Source organism: Podarcis gaigeae (genome assembly GCF_964106915.1).
Source record: "Podarcis gaigeae genome assembly, chromosome: 2".
In the NCBI taxonomy this organism is placed as follows: Eukaryota; Metazoa; Chordata; class Lepidosauria; order Squamata; family Lacertidae; genus Podarcis; species Podarcis gaigeae.
The window spans coordinates 24,437,641-24,465,555 of record NC_139679.1 but is presented as its reverse complement, the minus strand read 5'-3'; the positions used below and the strand labels follow the sequence as shown (position 1 = coordinate 24,465,555).

At 41.6% G+C, this 27,915-nt stretch overlaps 1 protein-coding gene across 6 annotated transcripts in view; it reads right to left on the bottom strand.

The window, feature by feature from the left end:
• The window catches only part of HELZ (helicase with zinc finger), a 120,427-nt gene extending 93,131 nt beyond the window's left edge, over nt 1-27,296 (bottom strand). For 2 of the 6 annotated variants that reach the window (XM_083727359.1, XM_083727361.1), the window contains exons 1-3: nt 27,109-27,189; nt 23,831-23,994; nt 552-779 (exon numbers count right to left, since the gene is read on the bottom strand). In XM_083727359.1, the coding sequence (XP_083583485.1) occupies nt 552-761 (210 nt within the window). In that variant the 5' untranslated portion in view covers nt 762-779; nt 23,831-23,994; nt 27,109-27,189. Of the gene's footprint in view, nt 1-551; nt 780-23,830; nt 23,995-27,108 lie in introns of all 6 variants that reach the window. The other 4 variants (XM_083727360.1, XM_083727358.1, XM_083727363.1 and 1 more) reach the window with 4 other exon arrangements.
• Nucleotides 27,297-27,915: the final 619 nt, after the last annotated feature.

The following is a 27,915-nucleotide window of genomic DNA, read 5'->3' as shown; positions in this document are numbered from 1 at the left end:
ACATTTGCCCCCATTAATAGATCAGATCTAAACTGCACTTAGGTTTAATCTCGAAAGCTGCTCTATGCAGGCAGTCTTGAAATTAAATTTGAACCAGATGTTAAGCAAACAAACACCTATTCGTTTCATTGGATACGTGCGGCACACCCACCCTGTTCCCTAACCTTCCCCCCCCCACCCCTACTCAGGCAATGCAAACCCACTTCATCCACCTTTCTAACCTGAAACAGTGTCTCTCTCCAGCGATGGTACAACACAAATATTGTTTTAAATAAGGCAAAATAAAGAACACCCGTCCGTGCATCTTTTACTTTACCCAACAAAGAGGGCAAAAAAAACCAGACCGTGTATGCCCACCTTCCATGAAAGCTAAGAGCGCGGGGACCAAGTATGTCTCCCACTCCAATTATGTAGCCAAGCAGGTAAATAATTGACTGCTAGCTCTGAGCAGCAGGATAGTGTGATGTCAATAAAGGCTTTTCGATTTCCACGTACTCATACAATAAAATCAAATTATTTTCACTGGATTCAATTGTAAACATCACACTCACGAGTTGCAAAGAAGAAGCGATTCTATAGAGAAGGCTCTCAATTTTGATGCGGTCGATTTCAGCCTGACACGCTTCTGGGAAGTGACTGGGAGGGTACCGGCTGAGGGAAAAGAGGGCCTCCGTGCAGTGCTTCACCGCCACTTCGTAATCCTGCTGTCTGAGTGATTCACATGCTTGTTCACATGACTTCTCTGGTCTTCTGTCTGCCATGACTCAGCGGCAGAAATCCTAATATGAATCAGGAGGGGTTTCAAATGCAGGTTAGCTTTAATACAAAAAATGGTCTTTCAAAACACACCTACATTTTCCAAGTGCTACTAACTGGCCCCCATCGCTATCCCAGGGTTCTTATATTCCGCTTGAACCTCTGCTGCATGCTAAGTTCCTGCCGTTTTCCCCCACAGCATTTCTCCTTGCACTTTGCATCTGTTTCCATTTTAAAATACTGTTATCTGTCTCCATAACTCTGGAATGAGTAGGTGATGCTCATGTCCCCTTTTACTGCAAACATCAACAATAGTACCTCACGAGAAACCATTAGCTTTGCATTCGTTTGCTTTACATTGGTTTGAAGTGCCACTCAGAGTTAATGTTCCTCTTGCAAGGGCAGATTTCTCTACACCTAAAGACAACTTCTATTATAACAAATGGTTTGGGGGAAAACACCACCGCCACATTTGCATTAGTTGTTGTTATAATGCTACCTGCTAACAAATCTTTCCTTGTTTTCTCATGTTAACAGCCATAATGGTATTTTATAAGGAATTTATATCGCAGAGGCACATTTTTTCAGGGCTTTACACTGAAGTGGGAGTGGGGACAATGTTTATCAATTATGTACTATTTTTCCAACACTTCAATATATGTGACTTTTTACCTCACCAAAACATCCCAATGCCTGAGCTGGCACAGCAAATGGGGCTCTGTCCCAGCATTGAGTCAAGGCGCATAGCAGCCAAGACCAGCCAGGTTATTTTGGCACCCAGGAAAGAAATCCCACAACCACCTCTTCATGCAAAATACAGTAATTATAAATTAAATAACTAGCCATTTTGTGGCTACCCAATACTAATCTTCAACCGTAAGCCAGCCCTGGTGTAACCTGCATTCTGGCGCTAACATATTAAATCTTCATATTAAAATGAAGCAAAGCTTCAAATTCATTCATCTTCCTATTAAACTTTGCACCCTATGTTTGTTTCTGTATTTGGTAGAAAACCCCACTAAGACAAATCTTCTAAACTTATTTACTCTGGCCTTTGACACCCAAGGTGCACATTTTTAGGCCTCACCCTTTCAGTGACTGTAATTCTTTGTTTCTAAAATGGTTTTTAATATTTTATTTTAAATTGCCGTTACCTGCCCTTGGACTTTATGGTGAAGAATTTAATAGTAGTAATAATAATAATAATAATAATAATAATATGCTTTAAATTAAAATTGAGGTTAATAGATAAACCAACTTAATACAAGATGCATTTGAAAATATGTTCTGCTCTCTGTGGAATAAAGGATCTACACAAATGTAATGCTCTTGATCTCAAGAATTGCCAACAGGACTAATCATCATCATCATCAGCATCATTTATTACTTATACCCCACCCAACTGGCTGTGGTTGCCCAGCCACTCTGGGCGGCTTACAGCACATAAAAAATGGTAAAACATCAGACATTAAAAATTTCCTGATACAAGAAAGGTCACATGCTGTCTCTCCCCTCATCTCTTTTCCCAAACCAGCCTTACAAAGCAGTACTATGAATGTTTACTCAGAACTAAGTCTCACTATGTTCAGTAGGGCTCAGTCCTATATAAGTGTACTTAGGATTGCAGTCTTCAATCCTGGATACCATTTTACCATTTCTTTTATGGATGAGAAAATATTTATATGTAACTACATTGGTACCTTGGGTTATGAACTTAATTCATTCCAGAGGTCCGTTCTTAACCTGAAACCATTCTTAACCTGAGGCACGCTTTCGCTAATGGGGCCTCTCGCTGCCACCACCGCACGATTTCCATTCTCATCCTGGGACAAAGTTCTCAACCCAAGGTACTACTTCCGAGTTAGTGGAGTTTGTAACCCAAAGCGTTTGTAACCCGAGGTACCACTGTAATACAATTTTTTCAAACAACTCTACAAATGATTTCCTCAACATAAACATATGTGGACATTTGTCTCAAAAATTTATGTCAATAACAGGCTACTATTGGGTTGTAAGTCGTTTTGGTTGCCTTGAACAAGATAACAAATTTAATAAATAATGATCATAATAATTACTGTGAAGATGTCCAGACGCTTGCCTCCTAACAAGTGCTAATATCCCACCCCCAAATTTTGTTTAAAACAAAGATAAAACAACTACATACAATCAGAGCATCATCCCCGAATACTGTACTGTACTCCACAGAGCTTTGTCAAAGGGTATATGCTAAAATTGTCACAGAAACCCAAAATGATACATAATAACCTCCATCGCTTGGACCATTGTCCGCAACTAAAATGTTATATTGTATCAGCAGCAGTGCTAGTCTACAGGGTTTATACAGGAAGGCGAAAAAATAATTAAAATATTTAAATACGAGTGCTTCATGCAAGCCAAACTGTGATGTAGACCATATGCATCGTTCTGACATATGCCTCATTGTTTGTATAAACTATAAAATTGCCGCTGGTGCCAATATTAATACTTGATACTAATACCTGATACTAATCTTCAGCTGTAAACTATAAGCAGAATTGCCATCAACTTTCAACACAGTACTGAGTACTGCACTTCCCTGTTTCTGCCCACACCAGTGCGTGAAACTGAGTTGCTGTGGGTGGGGACATTTTAAGCCTTTCAGACATTCGTTGTAACATTTGCACTGGACACAATGGCTTGCTCAGTGATTTTTGTTTTAAATGAGATGTATTAGTATTACTATTATTATTTTAAATGCATATACTGTACTGCCCTTCATCCAAAGATCACAGGGTGATTTACAGTATAAAAGCACAAAACATATAACACAACAATAACCTCCCCAACACATTTAAAAGGCCATAGATTGTTTAATCAGGCGAAGGTCTGGAAGAAGAGAAATATCTCACACTCCAAAACCACCATGCTACAATGTTGTCATTATTTGGTATTATGGAGCTACAGTACTATAGTACGATAATGCTAATTTTAAAAATACAGTAGTATTAATGAAAAATATTTCCATTCATGGCTATTTTAGCAACATGGTGAATGACAGTGGCTAGAAAAGTGGCGGGGGGGGGGGCTTAATTGTATGGCATTCCAGCCCAATGGTGTTATAGTGCTATACTCTCACATTCCATGGAACCAGAAGTATTTTAGCGATAACAGAATAGGATCTTTCTCTGGCATAATGAGCCTTCCCATTATTTTCCTCCCCCTGAAGTCCCCTGTACACTTTTCCCCCCTTTTTTGCAAAACACTTAAGAGGCTCTATTTATAATCAAGCTGTGTTGTCCTTGCCTGCAAGCCTAGGTGAAATTGCCTCGGTTCCCGAGGTGAGAGCTGGGGCAGTTTCACCTAGTGTCTCGCGAGCAGAGGCTAATGCAGCTCGTTTCTTCAACATTGTGGTATATCGCCACACTGCAATGTTTAGCTGGTGATAAACCGTGATGTTGAAAAGCTGATATTGCCCAGCTCTAGTAACTGCATGCAATTTCTTACAAACCGTGACAAGCTCTCAAGTGCCTTTTTATTGCAATCAAAAATGGGCATACTTGGTTGGAAAAATATACTTCATTTGTTTCATTTCAGAACAGTTGCAAATCTACCATTATACAAATACCAATTCTCTGAATGTCATGAATATGACATGCATTTTAGTTCCTATCAATGTAATGCAATCTCTTATTACAGTGGTACCTCAGGTTAAGTACTTAATTCATTCCAGAGGTCCGTACTTAACCTGAAACTGTTCTTAACCTGAAGCACCACTTCAGCTAATGGGGCCTCCTGCTACCACCGCACCGCTGGAGCACGATTTCTGTTCTCATCCTGAAGCAAAGTTCTTAACCTGAAGCACTATTTCTGGGCTAGCAGAGTCTGTAACCTGAAGCGTATGTAACCTGAAGCATATGTAACCCAAGGTACCACTGTACCTATGTTCAGAAGCCAAAAGGCAAAAGTTTAGAAGGCAAAAATGTGTCTTTTCCAACCAGCCCTTTGGTTTTTAATTATGTGGCCTCCTTCAGTGGGTGGGAAGTCTCAGCCCTGCTTTTTATAAACATGAATGTGTTTTACTCTGTTTTAGTTTTATGTAGCTTTTAATGAATATTTCTAAGTTGCTTTGTGTTGCTTCTTATAAGAAAAATGACTAATAATTTCAAATAATCATTATAGTAACAGCCATTCTCATTTCTTACAAACACTGATGTTTAGTGCTCATTTTGTATGAAAGCACAAAGCACTTCCTGTAGTATAATGATCAAGCTAACTTACAACCCAGTTTCTGAGCCATGCTTCAATACTATTTATTTACAGTCAGATTTTAAAATGACCATTTTAAAATGGCCAGAATATTTCTGGCAAAAAAATAAAGAAAACGCATAAACACAACTATTTGCAACAAAACGAACTGAAATCAATTCCCGCACGCCTGTTGAATTTCACCTTTGAATGAAGAACCAAAGAATTTGCTTTGTAAAAATGCTTGTAAATGAACCCCCTGCTGAAGAGAAATAAAAACTTTTAGGGGAAGTGTTAGAGGAAATTGTTGGCTTTCGTTACGTAAACATTTAACAATACCTTTTTACAGCCTGTCTGGGTCTCATGCACATCTACAGTTCAAAGGCATTAATGAGAATTTTTATTTTTTACTATTCATTCAAAGCTTGCCAAATTATTATCTCCTTGATCGAACTGCAGTTTAGGAGAGAAGTATGGCTGCTGGTGGGAAATCACATTTTCCATAGGAATCTTTGGCTCATTCAAACTGTGGCCTAGAACAATCCTGACAAAGTTCAAAGCAACACCAGTTTTTCTTTATTAAATTGGAAAATGCTTCGGAAAAGCCACAGTGGAAACAACGGGGTCAGTATTCATCTTTTAAAGGGTTTACCTTTTGAATACCCTATGTCATCCCACCAGTAAACCAAACGGAAAGCATTCACATCTGGTCAACATTTTGTACTGCAAAATACCCACCCACTCCCATCAAAAGATAAAATATTTCTTTCAACAATATCTCTAAAGCTCTATACTTTGATACGTTTGTTCTCATCACTCTGTCAGTTGCAGATCCTATTGTCTAGTTGTCTCATACATTAAGTTGTACATGGGTAAGGAGACAGGCCGAGGGTGGGGGAACGTCTAGCCTACAAGCCTAATTCGGCTTGCCAGGTCTCAGAGGTTGGTCCACCAAGCCATTTTGGGAAAACCACACCTACCTCCCACAGGCACGCCATTATATATGAAGTCAGGCGCAGGGAAGTTCAAGCCACGGTTAAAAGAATGAAAAATTAGGAGCACATGCTTAAGTATGTGTCCGCTTCTTACATGCACACCATCTTAAATTCAAGCCAGGCTGCAAAAGATTTTCCTTCGCAGATGCGGCTCTTTGATAGACTGTAGAAGACTTTGACCACAAACAGCAACCATATATAGCTATCAAATAAGTTTAGAACTAAATTTATTCTCAGGGATCATTATGCTAACTGTTCAGTTGCGAGTCATAGTAAAAATATCTTGGAAATTAAGCTCAGCAACTTTAAAGGGCTCTCCTACTTTTCAATGGGCACTACGTAATAAAATAAAATAAAATCATTTTATTTCTGTTACCCTGTGCATAACAAGCTAGAGTCTTTTTGTTTCAGCTGACCAAAGACAAAACAAAATTCATATCTCAAGGAAAAGACACAAGGTTTTTTACTTATCTTACAGAGTAGTAAAAGGAAAATTACAGAGCTGAACAATGCTGAAGTTTTGTCAGATAGTGTTAAAACACACACAGCAAGAATAGGTTTCCCCATAGCAATGCATTGTGTGCAAAGAAAAAAAGCAAATATAAATGGCCATAATTTTAGTTGTGACATTTGGCATAATGCATTAATATTAACTCTATGAACACATTTCTGGTTCTGGCTTTGAAACGACACATTTAGAACCTGGCTTTAAAACTACCTAGAGCTGATTCACAGACAAGGAACTAGTGACTACTAATGAACTAATGACCACTGCATAGTGGTACCTTGGGTTAAGAACTTAATTCGTTCCGGAGGTCCATTCTCAACCTGAAACTGTTCTTAACCTGAAGCACCACTTTAGCTAATGCGGCCTCCCGCTGCCGCGCGATTTCTGTTCTCATCCTGAAGCAAAGTTCTTAACCCGAGGTACTATTTCTGGGTTAGCGGAGTCTGTAACCTGAAGCATCTGTAACCTGAAGTGTATGTAACCCAAGGTACCACTGTATAAAGGCTTATGCCAATAGGCCACATTCACACAATATGAAAAAAAAGAGTGGAAGGCAAGTGTTTATTTGTGTAAGCCCCAGTTCACATCAAATATTTTACATGCAGTGAGTGAAGGTATGAGAGTCCTAAGGCTTAATCCACATGTATAACCTATGTACATAGGACAAGCCTCAGGATCCCATTTATTAAGTACTACCTGACTGTAAAGTTCCTCCCTGCAATTATGAAAATCATTCTAGAATTCCCTCTAAGTAGGAAAAGTTGCTCAGTGAGAAGGGTAATAATATGCTAGTTACCCTCTAGCAACTAATGCTTCCTCTCTGTAGAATATTTGATATACTAGGCAAGTGGCGGTGTTCTTGTAACTTCCTTTTGCAAACTTCAAACCACACGCCAGAACTGAAGAGCAAGACAGAGTCATGGGCAGCTGCACATGCCATAATCAACTTAATGCTGCTGGCACAACTACTTATTGGCTCTTTCCTCCACCCTTTGCCTTGCATCAGCCAGAACTTCTGTTGTTACGAAACACATAAAGCAAAACCATAAGAATGGATTGCCCACATGCAAATAAAACCCACTAAGCAATGTTAGAAATGCCAAATACCCTATCCTGGAATTATGGCACATGAGATGGTTTCTCATTATTTCTGTACCATATAGAAGAGAATCAGACACTTTGCAACTGCATGCAGTGGTACTTTGGTTTACAAATTTAATTCATTCCAGAAGTCCGTTCTTAAACCAAAGTGTTCTTAAACTGAGGCGCACTTTCCCTACTGAGGCCTCCCGCTGCCGGTGCCCTTCTACTGTTCAGCTTCCATTTGTCTTCCGTGGCAAAGTTTGCTAACCGGAACACCTACTTCCGGTTTTGTGGAGTTCGTTGTCCAAATCATTTGTTAACAGGACCGTTCGTAGACCGAGGTACCACTGTACTAGTGGCAGCAATTTTAATCTGATTCTATATCGTATATTTTCAATTGGATATTTTATTTTGGTACCTTTGTATTGTTTTCTTTGTGTTGTTTTCTTAGTTAAAAGATTAAAACATAGAAAACTATTTAAAACTGCACATACGTTATCTTCCAATACATAGGGTATAGGGTAGATCAAAAATATCAGAGTACCTTTGCACAACTTGCAACCCACCAGGCTGAAAACAGCCTACCCAAAGTATGCATGGCTGCCCGTTCAGGAGATGGGTAAACCTCTGCTGCTGCTAAAAGACAGACAATGCCATAGAGAAAAAAAGAGCAACCCCTCTAATATCCTAAGGAGGAATGATTCACAGAGAAGTTACAAGTAAAAGCCACTTGGTAGTTTAGCAGGGGTCAGCAAACTTTTTCTGCAGGGGCTGGTCCACCGTCCCTCAGACCTTGTGGGGGGCCTGACTATATGGGGGGGGAGAACAAATTCCTATGGCCCACAAATAACCCAGAGATGCATTTTAAATAAAAGGACACATTCTACTCATGTAAAAACACACTGATTCCCGGACTGTCCGCGGGCCGGATTTAGAAGGCAATTGGGCTGGATCCGGCCCCAAGGCCCCAAGGCCTACCCATGGTTTAGTGCTTAGAGTAGCTGAAGATATCCTCAGAACTGGGACTTGCAGCCTTTAGAGTCTTTCAGCAATAATAGGTACCACAAAGTGTAAACAAAAAGTAAATTGGCTGGTGTGTAGGGGAAGACAAGGAAAAATAAAGTTGTTTGTGTCATTCCTCAGTAGTCACAGAGAGTCCTGAGAATGGAAGGAGTTGTTGGCTGAAGATAAAGAGACACATATACAGTGCCCCCCCCCCAGTCCTTTCCCCCATCTCAGACCACTGGAAACTTGTTGAAGAACTTGGTGGGCTATTGTTGTACAAATTGTAATGCACTGTGCTAGATGCTGTACAATTTTAAATGTATTTTTACAGAGACACCACACACCACCTTAATGAAGCTCACAGACCACCAGTGGTCCATGGGCCACTGTTTGGGAGCTCCTGGGATAGTATAAATATCACCCTCTTCTGGACACACAAAAATCTGTTTTTTAAAAAATAATTTCATGGTTGGATAAATGGCTCAGAAATAAGATAAAAACATGCAAAAAGGAGCATGTGCAGAGTGGAACCAAAGTGAGCATTTATCATTTGGAAAACCACACACGGTTATGCACTACTGCAACATAGCACAGTAATGGTTGATTTGATGCATTCAAAAACTCCATTTTCAAAGTATATATAACCATTTTAGTACGGTAACATGCTGCTGGGATACATTCACATGAAGAGTTACTTCAGTTTAACATGTTCTCAGCATGATTTGATTCCTCCACTGTAGCCCACAGGGAATGGCTGCATCTACAACTTTCTGTACCCAACCATCTTCCTGGAAGCCCTCATGAGTTTCCTGACCATAGCTGCAGTCCTATACACACTTGCACATTAGTCCCATTCTCTCACACACACTCTCTCTCTCAGCCTCAGACCCTGATCTACAATAGCAGCATAACTTTCAGAGTTATGCTGTAATTTATATTCCACTCTTCTGTATCAATATATACTTGGGGCAGTTCCCAAGGATTTGAAAGGCAATAACAAAACTAATCGTTGCAGCAAAACCAAAAATAATGGAGCTGTTGTAAAAATTACTTAGATGATAAATTGAAGTGTGTGTAGCACTCTAAAGTGCTACAGAAATGATAAATATAAATATATATGTACCCTGCAATCTGGCTGGTCATCCTGCTATGGTATGTTGACAATCGAGATACAACAGCTTTACAATCTTATATTTCCCATTTGTATTTTAATATGCTGTTTGGAAGGAAACCTATTTGGTTTTTCTTTTCTCAACAGAAAATGGTGTGATGAACTGCAGAAATATATTGACAGGTCTTTTAAAAATATGTTTACCAATATAGTATAAAACACTCATAAGGCTTAATTTTGCATCTGTACCCTTGATGCCCTTTCTTCTTGCAGCTTCTTATGGGCCCCACAGATTGTTATTGGTTGTGGAAAGGAAAAACACACTGAGTGCTTCTCACTTCTGTGCTGTCTGTGCACTTTTTCCAATCTAAGAGAAATCCTGAAAATATATTGGTGAAGATTGAGTAGCTCTGTCTGAGCCTTAGGAAATATATATTGATCCTTACTGACCTTAGGAAATATATATTGATCCTTACTGACCTTCTGACCTTTTTCAAAATACTTGATTTAATTCTTTAAGTGAATTGCTGCATTCCACTGTCAGAGCACCATATGGACCACAGTAATATCTTAAATACTTCTTGAGACAAGTGATTATGGTTCTTTTGCATTCACTTTAGAAAACATAATAGCATGCCCATTTTTAATTTAAAAACTTCACTAGAGTATATATGACTGTGGCTGACTGACAACAGCAATAAATCACTACCTAAACTTATCAGTCTTTCCAATCAATGTTTTCAGAATGAACTGCATGAACCTATCCCTTAAAATGTATCACAATGGAGGGTTAGGGAGGAAACCATTGATTGAAATAAGAAATATGCCTTCAAAGTTGAGCCCTTGGAAAAGCACAGCGCGCACCCCAAAATCTTGAAAATAATAGCTGAATAATAGTAGAAGTTATGGCTTGTTAGGGAATTTAAAGTTCTAAGAAACTATTTGGCTGCTTAAATTACCATCCTTCTCTTCCAAGCACTCCAATAGGTAATAAACATTTGCAAGAAATGCAATGGGATGTATCCAACAGTGTCCTTCACACAGACGGAAGGCTCTTTGGTCCAGTGGAGGCTTCATTCTGTGGAAAGGGGACACAATTTCTGCAGAGTCTGCCTCCCCACAGTGGGCCTTTTCCAATTTATTTCCAGTGGGTCCCCCCTTTCACCTTCCAGAGTTTTGAGGAGTGCAAAAGTCACACACATGCCCACAACTTTTACAACCCCCTTCAGAAAATACAACATGAAAATCAGCTTAAAACTCAGTTTCTCCAGTTTTGCCGAAAGTTGCCTCTCCCAAAAAATGCAGAAGAGGGAATGCAGTTTCCTTCACCTTCCTGATGTAATATCTATTTCTCCACCACCACCCATAGCAAAAAGTTTTGGGGGGAAGTTCTGGCCCAGAACTGCCATTTATTGCACACCATAGCAGCTTCCCCCACTCCCCGGGAACCAAAAAACAATCAAAATACTTCAATACACATAAAGCACACACACTGTGTGATCCCCAGTGTGAGCAACAGCTGTGGTTCTGGTAGGAACCATTGCTCATGTGCTTCAAGGAAAGAGGATTCAAAGATAAGATGCATGAGAGATGAACTCAGTCAGTAGTCACAAAGCGGCAGGGGGAGGTGTTTAAAAGCCCTTTATCCAATCAAGGAGATAAGAAGCTAAACTGCATAAAGGGAGCACCATGCCAAAGCCTCTGTTGCATCTTACACTGGAAAAAACTTTTGCCTACATTTTGTTTCATGCCAGTCAGTCAATGCCAAGACCAATACTACTGTGATTTTCTTCGTATATATGAAGGTGACTTTTGCCACCATCATGCATTATGTCACAGGGGGGTGAAACGCACTACCAAAACACAACAAAAAGCAAGTGGCCAGTGGCATGTTCTCACACACTTCTGACAATAATCAGAGGTGTCCTGAGTCAGAAGAAATGGTCAGATGCATATAGAAAACTATGTCTAACTTATGTGCATATCTTTCACAGGCTTGAGAAAACTATTAACAGTTCATCAGTCTCCTAAGTTATTGGCCACAAAAGATGGCAAAACCTGGCCAACTGTAAAAGTAAATGCAGTCTACTGAGCTTCATACCTGCACTGTGACAGTGGCAACAATCCTTTCAGCAAGCTGCACCCCCACTGCTCTGCTGTTAGTGGGTCATATGATGTGGGGAGGGAGCTTAGCAAAAATGGAAGCACTTTTAAATACACAATACAGTGGTACCTCGGGTTACATACACTTCAGGTTAAATACGCTTCAGATTACAGACTCCGCTAACCCAGAAATATTACCTCGGGTTAAGAACCTTGCTTCAGGATGAGAACAGAAATCATGCTCCGGTGGCGCGGCAGCAGTGGGAGGCCCCATTAGCTAAAGTGGTGCTTCAGGTTAAGAACAGTTTCAGGTTAAGAACGGATCTCCAAAACAAATTAAGTACGTAACCAGAGGTACCACTGTACTGTTAAATATGTGGTGAAAGCTTTAACTTTTTTGGTATGGCTTTTCTGAGTCTACAGGCATATTATCACTGGCTAGGAAGCACTTACAGGTAGTTTTAAGTCTTGTAAATTTCTTCAAACATCCCAAGAACTACTATTTCTAGTATTATTTATACTAGAATGTGGCTCTCCTATTATTAGACTACAACTCCCATCATTCCTGAATCCTAACCATTGGCCATACTGGCTGGAAATGATGTGAACTGATGTCCAACAACTTACAGTTCCCCGTCCCAGCCATTAGTTCATGCTACTTTGGCAAAACAGCCATCAGTGATCATTTTCTTATCTACCGCACTTTAATCCACAATCATACAAACACATACGAAGGGTCCAACATTGCAAAATATACTGAAAACATCTGAATGATTCCAACAGGGTTCACGCTACACAAAACAACAATAAAAACAGACCAGTTTCACAGCACTTGAAGATTTTTTTCATTCTAATGGTTGATATTGCAGCTTGTGAAGGAAAGCAGTACACTACATGCCAATCGTAAAGCAAACTAACAAAAAACCTGTTTTCTTTGGAATTAGTAGGAAATTGGGCATTTGCATGGGTATTACCAATAACATTAATATACCAAGTATATAAAAAAAGAAAATAACAGCTTTTAGACATTTCAATTAGTGTCCCAATAGAGTAGGTATCATTTATTTAAAATGCAAAGGCAATTCTTTTCAAGCCCCGTAGCAAGTTACACTTTTACAAGAAAGAAATGTTTGACAAGGGACATATGGAAAATGCTTAGACAGTTACTGAATATTATCCTAAACAATCCTCAACAATCTGCTTTTAGCCCTGTGGTTTTCTAAGCTTCCCCCAAATACACAGTCCAAACCAGGAAATTTATCAGCTGCACACTCCATGCATTTGAGACTTGCGTCCCACCCAGAATATTTTGATTTAATCACAGCAGCTAGGAAGGGTAGGACAGAGAACTTTGAATGAAAATAGTGCCTGAATACATTATACAAAAGTCCCAAATAAAACCTATGCTGCTGATTCTTTAAGCTGAAACTACTCCTTTAGTGCTACAAAATGTTACGGAAACACAGTATTAAGAGTTAACTTCTCCCTCCTACAGTATCACGTACTTTTACCTGTCCTATAGTCACATGTGATCTGCACCGTTATTAGTCTAGCAAAGATATTAAGAAGAATAGGTAGACATATTCCTTCTTACTTGGTCACATTAAAACTGCATCTCAAATGACATCCTCTGAGCAAGGATGAAAGTGGAAGTTGAGAATATTGAAAGGAGTTGCTCCTCCAAATGCAAAGCAAAATTAGCCAATGTAAATCTACTTCTTGTGCAAGGGAGTGGGTGGTGCTGTGGTCTAAACCATTGAGCCTCTTGGGCTTGCTGATCAGAAGGTCAGCGGTTCAAATCCGCGTGACAGTGGTGAGCTCCTGTTGCTCTGTCCCAGCTCCTGCCAACCTAGCAGTTCGAAAGCACACGTGCAAGTAGATAAAACAGGTACCGCTGCAGCAGGAAGGTAAACGGCGTTTCCGTGCACTCTGGCACTCGTCACAGTGTCCCGTACCAGAAGCAGTCTAGTCATGCTGGCCAAATGACCCAGAAAGCTGTCTGTGGACAAACACTGGTTCCACTGGCCTGAAAAGCGAGATGAGTGCCGCACCCCATAGTCACCTTTGACTGGACTTAATGGTCCAGGGGCCCTTTACCTTTTAGCTTACTTCTTGTACATAATTTGGAAAGAGATAGGTAAGGCCAATTAGCAACCCTACTCTAGCCTTAGAACACTTGCTGAATTTTTTTCAAGCACCGTCATACTTTTGCTGGAAACTGGCATGGTGACATAGCAAGCACCTACAAGCTTAGTGTTGTTATAGTTCAAATGTAGCCAATATGCTGCCCTCCAGATGTCACTGACTACGACTACCATCATTTCTGACCATTAGCCATGCTGTCTGGGGCTCATGGGAGGTGAAGTCCAACAACATCTGGGTGGCACAATGGCTACCCCTGCCTACTTATTCAAGTTCTGACTTATTTTGTAATGCAACTCATTGCCCAATGAATAGATCAGTAATTTGGTTTCATAGCTTACTTTTTTCCAACGAAGTTTCTAATCTATGTCATTTGAGAGATATTAGGCAAAATATTCTTCCGAATTGCTCAGCAAGAAGAAAGCCTTGCTCCCTCCTGCCATCATCCTCGCCAACTGGTGAATGTCACAGCAACATATCTTGCTTTATATTTACCTCTGTTGAACACACTGATCAATGAAGAAGATATAAGCAGGATTTCAATTGGCCTCCTTATCAATAGTAGCAGATTGGCAAGGGTTTTAATTGGATTCCATACAGAACAGCACAGTGTGAACAGCTTTTCCCCAGATTGATCTTCAAAAAGAGAAAGTCCTCGGTGTAACATAGTGGCACGTACAGAAGAGCTATTCCCTTTATTACTGCTTCACATAGTGCAATTGAAAATGAGAGGAATGTTTCGGGAGGCTTGGCTCCTTTAAATATAAATCAGAACAACTGGTATGGGACTATTCCTTTTATAGAACCCAGTTGCAAAGACCCATTTTGCCAAGTCTCCCTAACATGCTATACACCCCCAAATACACTGAACGAGTAGGGAGCTCGTGATCCTACAATTGTTGTTGAAATACAACTCCCCTCAACCCTGACCATACGTCAAGCTGGTTAGGGCTAGTGGATTCCAACAATATCTGACAACAGGTTCCCCCATCCTTGCTCTAAAGTGAGAATCGGGGCTACAGTGGAATTATGGCTGCAATCACACGCACACACAGGTGTCTGTGCGGCACAGCAAGGGCTAAGACAACTCATCCAAGTAAGCCAACAACAGAATTGTGTATGAGTGTGGGGGGGGTGCAAAGGGATGGAGGCAAGTAAGTACTGGTATGTTTCAGTCAGCACTGTATCACTTAAATGAATTACATCCACCTGAGGACTCCCAACTATAACAGTCAACTTTGCTGAACATGAACTGCTCATAACTGTCAGAGCATAAAACAGATCAACTGGCATCCTGCAATCCTCATTCCTAGCATCACATTAAAATCACTCTAAGAAAATCCTTTAGAAACCAATATGTAGATTTTTGTGCATGCGTAGAACTCTTGGAACCGAACCCCCGCATAAGATGTGATCATACCGTCCTAAAAGCCAGCGGCCATGAAACAGAGACAGTTAAGTGGTGAAGTGTATGCAGGATTATAGAAGTATGTTGTTCACAAGGACTAATTCTTATTAGCGTGCTAGCAGCCTGCTAATCCCTTCCCCCACTAAAAGTAGAGTGCAAACAATTAAACACACCCACAAATCGAGCCCACATTAGAAGCATCTCTCATCTTTTATTTATTTTCTACAGTTTCTGGGTTGAAGGCGTAATTAACTTCTAATGTTATAAAAATAATTCAATTTTCATTGCAAGCAAACTTGCAGAAACGTTTTAAGTCAAGCTGCTTGGAAATACTATAAAAATTCAATACTACAGCTTTGGGTTTGTAAATGTTGCATTAAGGAGGGGAGCAACACTTTGCTGTTTAGCTTAAATCCCTCATCAAGCATTCCAGATTCAAAGTCTAGAAACATACAAAACATATTTCATAATGAAGACATTTACTGCCCCCCCCCCCAACAAAAATTCTTAAGAGGATTATTACTCTTGCATTTAAATCTCAAACTTTAGAAAGTTTTGTGGGAGGGAATCCCACTAACTCAAAATGGAATCAAAATCCAGTTTTGAAAAGGAGCACCCAGCACAGTGATTTTGATTCTACCTTCAGAAAACCCTTTCCACATTAGCTTTTCTCCCGAGGAATCCCTATTATTAGAGGATTTTGAGGCATATCATAGTGTGCAGTGTTCATTATGGTACACACCAGGCCTGCTGGTCCTTGCTTCTGTCCTGCGTGAACACGGAATATGCCCCTACAGCTGCATAGTAATGCTGAGCAAGTTGTGTCTCTGGAAGTATTGACCTTCATTACTTTTCCCCTGATAAGCTGCCAAGGGATTTCAGACCTCCCTAGACTACACTTTGAAAACCATTGCCCTATCAGAACGCATGCAAAACATGTCTCTAGCAACATATTAACACTACTGATTCATCTGGGTAGTACTTATGAAATTACCTGTAACTGTAACTTATATAGATAAGCTGGTTTCTTCTGAGGTTTTTTTTTATATCAGTAGGATGGAGAATACCTATTTATTATGTCAGATTTTATCAACTACCTCTACCAGGCATGTCCAAAGTCCGTTTCAGGGGCCTAATGCAGCCCACCGGTCGGTTTAATCCAGCCCCTGTGGCAGTTTATTTCCTGGGGTAAAATCCTAAAAAAAACTCAACTACTTCAATGCTTAAAAAAGGTAAGTAACTTTGTCGGCCCTTTGGTCGGCCCTCACAGCCCATCACTTCAACAAATTCCTGGAAAGGAATTCAGCATATCCCTCTAATATTTTGTTGTGGACCCAGATGCCACCTGAAAATGCACAGCAGTATGTTTCCTCTGAAGCTGGGTAGGAACAGAAGTACAGTGGTACCTTTGGATGTGAACGGGATCCGTTCCGGAGCCCCATTTGCATCCTGAAGCAAACGCAACCCACATCTGCGTGTGCGTGGGTCGCGATTTGCCGCTTGAGCGTCTGCACATGCATGAGCGGCGAAACCTGGAAGTAACGTGCTCCGTTACTTCTGGGTCTCCGCGGAGCACCACCCAAAAACGCTCAACCTGAAGCATATTTAACCCGAGGTATGACTGTATAACTGTCCACTGTCTCTGAAATCTTCATAACCCTTTTATTGCTGAACTAACAGTTCAATGGAAAAGTAATTTTCCAATGAACAAACATTTCTATATTCAGTTAAGATAGCAGCTAATATGTACAAAACAAATATACTCATCTTCTGCAGCAACCAGTTTTCTTTTAATATAGGGGTTCTCAAAGGGTGTGACACACCACATTGGTGTGGCTGAAGAGGATGGCAAGTGTGGCAGGAAGATTCAAGGACAATCAAAGAAAGATTTTAACATTTCAGTGTTGTGTTGTGTGTTGTGTTGTGTTGTGTTGTGTTGTGTAGTATAGTAATAAGGATAGACATATTTTCAAAATGAGAGAAAGAGCAAGCAATACAGAGGACAATTCTAGCTGGGATTCAGAATCACCACTCAAACAGGGAGCTGAAGAAGACTCATTTAATTGGACACCAGTAGCAGGCCAAAGCAAATCTCCAAAAAAGAAAGTTTGTCAACAATATGTGGATAGCTACCTTGTTTGTATCCTTTGCTCCCACACAGGCTACACATGTCCTGCTCAGAGTAGGCTAAATGAAATTAATGAACGTGACTAAGTTAGAACCATTAATTTCAACAGGTGTGCTCTAAGTAAAACTTAGTTGAATACCACCCATATAACTAGAAATCTGGAGCATGTTCCTCCAAATTAGAGAATATGAAATTTGCTTAATACTTCTGGCAATTTGAACATATACAAGCATGCAGATCAACTATCCAGCTTCCCTTATCCTTTCACTGTTTACCCACTAAATCTCTTGGAAGTATTGTCCCTTTATAAACAGGCAAGATCACGAGACATAGTCCCCAGGCATTGAAAACCCAAAGAATTACACAACATTCAGCTAATTCAGTCTGTTCTGAATACCAGATGTATTTCTGGAGACTGTATCATAAAAAAAAATCACAGTAGGACTTGCAAAGCTAACTTAGATCACTTTAAAAGACAGACCTATTTTACGACTCAGCAAAGGTTCAGTTTTAACACAGCAACATCTATTCCTTTTGCAGGTAGCGAGACTGACAGATTAACAACCTACCCCCTGCGTGTAACTGTTAATGCTCCCTTGATCTCAAACTTACTCTGACTTTACAATTCTAAATACATTGATTTATATCCAGAGATTCCCATGAATGGAGTTCTGCTTATAGATCTCCCACTGGCAGAAGCAAGCTAAACTATGGGATTCACTCCCACATGAGGCTGGGATGGCCACCAACTTGAACGGCTTTTAAAAAAGGACTGGAAAAATTCATGGAGGATAAGAATATCAATGCCTTCTAGCCTGGGTGTCTATGCCTTCCACAGTTACAGAGAGTGTGGTTCTCAAGACTAGTAGCTGCAATGAGGAGTGCTTTTGTGTTCGGGTCTTGCTTGCATGCTTCTCATAGGTATCTAATTGGAAACTATAAGAACAGGATCCTGGACTAAATGGACCATTGGCCCGACCCGGCAAACTCTTCTTATATTCTTATGTTATATTCTCTAAGAAAAAATAAAGATTCCATAGCAGAAAGTCAATGAATCGTTGCATGAGCAGACTTTTGCTCATGCAATAAGACTTTACTTTCTTCTCCTCCCCACTACAGCCCCAAATCTGGTCTTAAGAGTTCCCAAATCCTCTGAAGCAGATAGGGGTGTAGCATGGGGGGGGGGAGCAGCCAGGGCAATTGCCCCGGGCGAATTTTGGGTTGGGTGCATGCTGCTCACACCGCCCTCCAAGTCAGCCCTGCGTGGCTTTGTGAGGCTGGGAAAAAGCACACAGGGAGGGGAGCATGAGAAGGGCCTCAGCCTTGCAAAGGTGAGGCTGGGATCAAAGGGCACATAACTGTTGTGCCCTTCTCACACGCCTTCCACGAGCGGCTTTGCAAGGAGTGCTTCCATGGAACCCGCTGCACTAGGCAAGCCCTCACCACCGAAGCGGCAGTCTGGAGCAGCAGGCTCTGTTCACCCTCTGAGCCCCGCCATGGAAACACTCCTTGCAAAGCCGTTTGGGGAGGGCGCATGAGATGGGTACATAGCTGTTGTGGCGAGTATTCCAACAGCGAGGGCTGGCCATGTGCAGCTGGCTCCTTCACCCTCCGTGCCCTGTCCCAGGCTCCATGGGAACATGCTCCACCACTGGGAGCAGATTCTGATGGCATGCACAGGAGCTGCAGGGAAGAGGAAATCCACCTGTATGCACTGAAGTCCATTCTGCTTGTTTGTGGACACCTTTGCATACGACCCACTGATTCACTAAAGCTTCTCCTGCATGGTTTGTTTTTAAACACTGCTCTCTTTTTTTTAAAAGTGCTTTGATTATTTTTAAGTAAAAAAGTTTATGATTTTGGATTCCAAGAAACTTGAGTAGAAGAGAGCTTGCAAAATAAATTTTCAGCTCCCTGCACTCCTTGAATAAATTATCCAGAGGGTCAGTAGCCCCCTTTGAATAGCATGGGATGCAGTGCAGTGGCTGCTGGGAAAGGACAAAAGTGGTCAGTGGCATCTTCCACAAAGTTCCTTCCACTTGTAGTTCTGAGCATCCATGCCTATATCAATGTAATAATAATAATAATACTCAGTTGTGTGAATCTTCATCTCAGCAAGCTTCTACAAGTCCAACTTCCCGATGAGGGCAACACACAAGGTGAATTTCTAATGAATTAGCAGAAATGTGGGCAAGCTTCTTTATTTAAATGCCCCACTGCTGACTTCAAATACTGCAAGTACACACATACTGAAACATGCTAATATATCTGAGACATGCTATGTCTCTGTGTGTAGGCATGATGAAAGGATATGCATATTTCTGTGGCACTCACTTTCTCACACACATAAACAAAGAGAGCATGTGTCATCTTCATTTATCTGTCAACTTTGAGCAATTGTACAGAGTGTGCACAACGTGCCTTCTTCCCCCCCTCAAAATATGAACTAGTCCCTACCAGTAGTTACCTGGCATCTGCTTGGCATGGGCTACATAAAGGTAAAGATACAGGGACCCCTGACCGTTAGGGCCAGTCACAGACGACTCTGGGGTTGTGGCGCTCATCTCGCTTTATTGGCCGAGGGAGTCGGCGTACAGCTTCCAGGTCATGTGGCCCGCATGACTAAGCCGCTTCTGGCGAACCAGAGCAACGCACGGAAACGCCATTTACCTTCCTGCTGGAGTGGTACCTATTTGTCTACTTGCACTTTGACGTGCATTGGAACTTGCTTTTAAGACAGGTTTAAGACAGCAGTAACAATTGGAATTACCAATGAATGAAACAAGGCCTTGTTTTGTGTCTATCACCAGCAAGATACACTGTGAAAGGTGAGTGAGGGGGGGGAAATAGGGCAGAGGGAGGAAAAGCTATGAACACCATGTGTTTTGTGTATGGAATCCCTGAAGTGGCTGCAATGGCTCAAATGAAGCCAGAACCACAATGAAAATGCAGGGTGCTTTCATTATCACATTTCCAGAATAGCAAAGAAGTGTCAGAGTATATTAGGATGTGACTTTATCGCCATCCACTTTGAGATGCTGAACCTGTTTAATTCCTAGATAGATATGAATAGTATAAATAGTTTGGAATACAAATATAACTGAGCTCAATGCGAAGCCCAATGTAAAGCAGTAGCAGGTCTATTTTAACTCTGTTTGATATGCTGCATTTTTTTAAAAAAAAAAGATCAGATGCATAAACCAGTAACATTTGTTTTAAAAATTTAAAACTAAAGATTAATGCCCTAAATACTTCTACCCTTTCTGAGATAACATTGCAAGCTATTTAAAGCATTTTTTTAAAAAAAATCTAGACAAGACTTGGCCAGTCAAGTTGGGAGGAATTAAACATCGCACTAAGGTGATCCTTTTCTAAATGCAAGCGTTTCTGCTTGCTCAATGGAACAACCTCTATCTCCTTTCTCAGCATGCTGTTCTAGGAGTTCTCCTGACCCTCTAGACTAAATTTGGGGAAGGCACAGGGGCACGCAAGGTGAGGAGTGATGGGAAATCCTGTTGCCCTAACAGGAGTTCTTGCACTGGCTTCTGCTAGTGCACCAGGTTAGTGGAATCTGGGCTATCAGCCATATTCAAACATTACACAAAGTCATGGTTTAGCACAATGTGAATGAGCAGGAGCACCTATGTGGATGAGCAATAAAGTCTATTTTTTATTTAAAAAAATAGGCCAAACCATGCTCAGGAATCAAATGTAGATCCTAGGTAAATTGTGAATACCAGTTTCCTTTATTGCTCAAAGAGCTTTCTAAGAGTACAACACTGATTTTGACTAGCTGTGCATTTTCTCCTTCCTTTCCTAGCCGCTGAAAGAGAAAATGCAATGGAAGTGCAACTATACACCTACCTTTTCTGGAAGATGGGGACTGTGTTTCCACTAGCATGTGGTGGAGGGTGTAACTACCATGAAGCATGCAGCCATGGCAGTAAAGTATAGGCACTATACCTAGCATAGGCAGAAGACTGCTACATCACACCACATAAGATTTTTTTCATCCCACCGTCCAGCCAAAAAAGGCTTCCGTGTAGGCTTATAAATCACTGCAAACAAGACAATATGAATAGGATCCATACAGAGATGGCTCTAGATACTGAGCCATCTAACCCTAAACGACCAAAATACCTAGCAGAATACCACCCCTAGTCAATCTTTATGACCTCCTGAGAAGTCCCTGTTAGTTATTCCCTGACCAGCAGAATAGGTAAAGGTAAAGGACCCCTGGACATTTAAGTCCAGTCAAAAGTGACTATGGGTATGGTGCTCATCTCCAGGCCAAGGGAGCCGGCGTTTGTCCACAGTCAGCTTTCCAAGTCATGTGACAAATATGATTAAAATGCTTCTGGAATAATGGAATACCATGACGGAAACCAGAGCACACGGAAACGCCGTTTACCTTCCCATCGCAGAGGTACCTATTTATCTACTTGCACGGGCATGCTTTCAAACTGCTAGTTTGGCAGAAGCTGGGACAGAGGAACGGGAGCTCCCCCGTCGCACGGATTCGAACTGCCGACCTTCTGGTCAGCAAGCCCAAGAGGCTCAGTGGTTTAGATCACAGCGCCACCTGTGTCACATAGTGACAAGGTGGAAGACTACCTTCTTGGTTATGTAGCACCCACTCTCTGGAATGCCCTCCATCACTGTAATATATGATGCAGAGGCAATAATAACCTTCAAACGTCTCTTAAACATTTCCATGTTTACACAAGCTTTCATGGACTCTGACTTGTATTTTAATTCTCTGTTCTATGTACTGCTCAGTTTTATCCGTGGTATATAGTTTTGGGTTTTTTCTTTCCAGCTTGTAGGTAGGTTTATTGAATACAGTGGAACCTTGGTTCTCGAATGGCTTAGTTGACAAACAAATCGGCTCCTGAACGCCGAAAACCCAGAAGTGTTCCAGTTTTCGAACATTTTTCGGAAGCCACTGCGCCTTGGTTTTTGAACATTGTGGGAGTCGAACGGATTATGCTCGAGAGCCAAGATTTCACAGTACTATTGTACAGTGGTACCTCAGGTTACATAAGCTTCAGGTTAAACACGCTTCAGGTTACAGACTCCGCTAACCCAGAAATAGTACCTTGGGTTAAGAACTTTGCTTCAGGATGAGAACAGAAATCGTGCTCTGGTGGCGCGGCGGCAGCAGGAGGCCCCATTAGCTGAAGTGGTGCTTCAAGTTAAGAACAGTTTCAGGTTAAGAACAGACCTCCAGAACGAATTAAGTACTTAACCCAAGGTACCACTGTATTTTTACTGTGCTTATATAAAGCAGTTAAATATTTTTATTACATTAAGTGGTTTAAAAATTGCATGAATGAAATAGAGCAAGTGTGATTCACAAGATTATTAACAGAAGATCCAAATAAAGCCTCTGCAACACGTACTATTTGCCACTGAGCAGCACACCAACTAGCCTATGATTGTGGTATACTAATAGTCAATGTGAATGTGTAGCGAAGGTTAAACATAAACTCTAAATGGGAGCACCTGTACAATATTTTGTGTTGTGTTTATAAAAGTGAAGATAACACTTCCCTGTCTTGCAGGGTGAACAACAACATCTGCGAGGGGTAGGCCCCAAACCAATGGGTTGAAATGACAAAGAAAATTTATTTGTACTAAGCGTTAAAACTTCCTGATGCTGCTAGCTGTTTGACAACAGAACAGACTGCCTCAGAAGATGGCGGCTTCTTCATCATTAGATGGACATCCAGCCTCTGTTTACAAACCCTTATCAGGGATAGGTTTCCTGCATCAGCAGCGGGTTGGACTAGTTGAACTTTGAGGCCCCTTCCAACTCTCTGACTTTGTAATACTTAGTTCAAAAATTAATTCCACCCATTATGCTATACACTAAGTTGTAGAATAGATGTGTGTGTGAATAAAAAGAGTTGTCTTGAACTATATTCAAAAAATGAGACAAGCCTCAAATTGGTGCTTGGTAGAAAAATTGTATTGCAGCAGAGTCAAACCACCGTCTGCCCAAAGGTGATCAGAAATCTTCATCAGGGTAACGAGATAAGATATTATCTTCCTACAAAGATTATTTCCTTACAGTGCAACCCTGTATCTGTTTATTCAGAAGTACAATTGTGTTCAATGAGGCTTACAGCACAATGCTATGAATACCTACTCAGATTCAAGTGCCACTGATTTCAATGAAGTAAGTAAGTTTCGTATTATAGCGTTACTCCCTGTTTAGTATGTTGCAGCCTTAGGTACCTTACTCTCAAGGGATTCTTCCATCAGGAAAAAATGTATCTGGTTATTCTCCCCATGGAAGTTTACAAATTGAAATACTTGAGAAAATGTATAGGTTTTACTCTGCCAAATTAAAAAAGGATCCTACCAAACACCAGTTTGAGGCCTGCATCTCTTCTTTTGAGTTCTTTTCCTTTTCATTCATTCTTTCTTGAGCTGCATTCAGGCATCTACTCTGTTGCTACAAAGCAGCCAAAGGGAGATCTGCCTGATGGTCCTATATCTATGGCACAGATTGGGTACTTTCTTACACTGGAAAAAAGATAATAAAATATTAATAATATTTAGCATTTACGAAGCACTCTTCACAGACATTATCTCAATGAATTCACAAGGGAGATCAGCACCACTATACCCATAACACAGATGGGCATATTGCTGGGTGGAACTAATGGAATTGGTGAAGGCTGACCTAGCAAATGCATGGATGATTGTGGGGGCTGTCACCAGAATTTTTTGTATGTTATCCATCATCATCATCATCATCATAAATTATTATTTATACCCCGCCCATCTGGCTGGGTTTCCCCAGCCACTCTGGGCAGCCGCTTCCAACAGAACATTAAATTATCAACTGCAAGCCACTTTGAGGGCCAATGAGTGGTGGGAAAGTAGCATATAAATGTTGTTACAGCAGCCATCAACTTCCTCACTCGTTCACCACTATGCATTTGGTGCACTGTGAATATTTTCTATAAGCCTAAACCAGATCCACATGAAAGTTCGCTGCAAATAAGGCGTTGCTTACATAACCAGCTCTGCTAAGATTAAAGTCCTTCAGCCCATAGATTTCATTATACTTAAGTTAGCCGTAGTACAATAATTCTCAAAAGTGGGAGGATTACAAGGAAGATCAGCAACAGAGGGTATCAGCAACAACCATGAAGGCATTATGGCATAACAGCAGAATCAACTACAGGTGGGACCATCACGTGACTCCAAAGACATCAAAGGAATTCCATTAGTAGGCTCCTTAGCTTTAAGTCTGGGAACTGTTGAAACTGTTGTTTGCTGACATAGGTTTTCTAAAAAGAACTAATTACCTATCTAAGCAAATACAATATAAAAAGTTACAATTTTTTTTCAGTCTTTGCTCTAAAAGTGCTTAACTTAAAAAAAAAATCATTTAACCACTAGAAATTATGTTTACCATTTACAATACAAGATTCTGGACCCTGGGAGTGAGAAAATGTTGTTGTATGTATCTTACAATAGCCAGCTGCTACACAACCACATCTCAAAATTTGTAAACTGCTTTGAGGTTTGTTTCTTAACAGTAATGCAGCGAATAAATTTTATGACATAAATAAGCTGCACTTTTACCAAATGAATAATCGTAGAATAAAATATACACAAAATAACTGCTATGGTTTTGGGCTTCTCCTCAAATTAAAAGGTCTATTTCCACGAACTACATGGACATTCAAATTCTATACCTTTCTACTAAGAAGATCACTGAATTCAAAGGGACTTACTTCCTTGAAAGTGTGTGCTGAATTGCACCCTTTATAAAGTGAAGAGCCTCATTCACAGCATTTGTGATCACAGCATATTTGACCCTGCAAATATTATCACTCTAATATTCAATCAAAGTTACTTTTAATACTGTACTGAAATAGTAATTCCTACTTTTTAGGCTGTTTCTCAGGTGTGGCTTCAGCCAAGTTACTCAAACAGCCTTTTTTCCAGTTTGCACTACACTCACAAGCATATTCCCTCCTTGCTTAATCTATTTCACCAACATATCCTTAATTTCAGTCACACATAACTGTGAAGTTGTTTTGAGTTCCAAGCCTGAACAGCATTCTGTTATTTCTGGTGGCTAAACTATGTAGTAAATCCTGGCAGGCCTTGAGCCCAAAATATAGCTTCCACTGGAAAGAAAATTCCTTTCCATAAGCTATCCCAACCCAGGAAGTTACAATCAATGTTGTTGTTTTTTAACATTGTATTTCACAAAGCTTATTTCTCCAGGGCAACATCCTATGTTCATCATACTCAGAGCAGACTCTTTAAAATAACTGACTTAATTTACTTAAAACTCCCTTGATTTCAGTGGGCCTATTCCAAGTACAACTAGTACAATTAATACTGGCCATCAACTTTTGTGCAAGCAAGTCTAGTTGCAAAGGGAAGGGGTGTTGCAAAAAAAAAAAAAAGTACCTTGCCTTAGTTTAAGGTGTATCAAAATACCAAAAAGTACAGTAATAGTATTTGAACCACCAAAGAAAAGCAAGCCTCTGTGACATAGAACTTTTTTCCATTTGAAAATCTCACTTGCTTCCATCGACATTTTAACTTAGGAAAGGGAGCAAGGTCACAACTTTCCCTTACTCCCCACGCCATTGATCTAAGCACGGCCTGCGCTGGCTTGCCACGCCATTACTTTTCCAGGCACCTACCTTTTGCCTGCTTACAAAAGAACCGATTTCCCTGCCACCCCAATCTCCGATTTCACCATTGCCCGTCCCAACCATCTCCGAAACAGCAACCCCTCCAACCTCTCGTGCGTTTCTTTTTTCTTTCTTTCCTTTAATCTAGTATTTATTTCCAACTTCCATCATGGAGGGGCGGAGAGTTGGGGGGCGGGTGTCGATAGGAGGGGAAGCCTCCCGTTCAAATCCTGGAGTACTTGTCCTCCCTGCTCAGCTCCACAAAGACCCGGGCTGGATCCAGACCCCCCACCCCCCCACCCCGCACTTTGGAGCGCCGTCCATTTAAACAGGGAAAAGGGGCGGAGGACGACGTCGCTCGGCAGCGCCACCTGGCGCCGTGAGGTTATTATATCGCGCATATAAACCGCTTTTTCTTGGCCCGTCTAGTTGAGCCCTTGGGTCCCCGCGAACCTGAAGAGTTGCGTCTGGGGTTTTTTTGTGTTTTGATTTTTTTTAACTCCCCCCGCCCTTTAAATAAAAGCTTCCACGTTCGCCGGCCTGAAATGCCCCGCTTTTAACTGTTTGGAAAAGAAAAATATCCGCCAAAACACGCGCCCGCCCGCCAACACGCACCCCACCCATCGGTGGGTGGCTCTGGTTTCCTCAGCTCGAAGGTCCCGCTTCCCCCGGAGCGGCCGGGGCTCAAACCCGCGGCCCGCCTCGCCCCTCCCCCCCCGCCCTGAGGCAACCGGGACCCCCGAGGGGGAAACAGCCCCGGAGCTGCTGGGCTCCCGCAGGCCCCTCCGCGCCCCCAGGGCCCTCTCTCTCCCGCCGGCCCCGCTCGGCCTCCGGCCTCCTCGCTCCAGCCCCCCACCCGACCCCGGAGGACCCCGCCCCGAACCCCGGGGCCCCGCCGAGCCCCTCGGTCGGCCCACGCCCCCCTCCTCGCCCTTCGCCCTCCCCGAGAGGGAACGGGGAAGTCCCGGCTTACCTGTCATTGCTTTTCTACGCCATCTTGGATCCACTTGTCAACGTCCTCGCAGGGCATTGTGGGGAAGGAGGGAGGGAGGGGGGAAGAGGAGAGGGAGGGAAGGAAGGAAGGAAAGGAAAAAGAGGGGGGGGGGAGCTCTCTTCTTCCCTCAGCCCCGTCCTTCCCACCCCCCTCTCTCTCACACACACGCCTCACGGCGGAGAAAAGTTAAACAAGAAGGGGGAAGGTCGTGCTTCTGCAGAATTGCTTGCTCAGCCATAAGGGGAGGGGGGTGAGGAAGGAGAGAGAGGCATTTGATGGGGGGGCAGGCAAGGTGGTTGGTATTATTATCATTGTTATCATTGTTGTTATTATTATTATTATTATTATCATCATCATCATCATCATCATCATCAGTGCTTTCCCCCCTAAAAAGATGTTTTGGGGAACTTTCATTTTGACTCAAGGAAATCACCATTTTATAGTTCAAATTGGGGGAAATAAATATAGTGGTACCTCAGGTTACATACGCTTCAGGTTACAGACTCCGCTAACCCAGAAATAGTGCTTCAAGTTAAGAACTTTGCTTCAGGATGAGAACAGAAATCGTGCTCCAGCGGCAGCAGAAGGCCCCATTAGCTAAAGTGGTGCTTCAGGTTAAGAACGGACCTCCGGAATGAATTAAGTACTTAACCCGAGGTACCACTGTACAGGAAAAGGGCAAAAGTACAAAGATTCACAAAACATTTAGGGGTAGGCGTACCCCTGCGTCCCCCCAGAAAAAAATACTGACAATCCTTTTTTAATTATTATTATTACTATCATTAT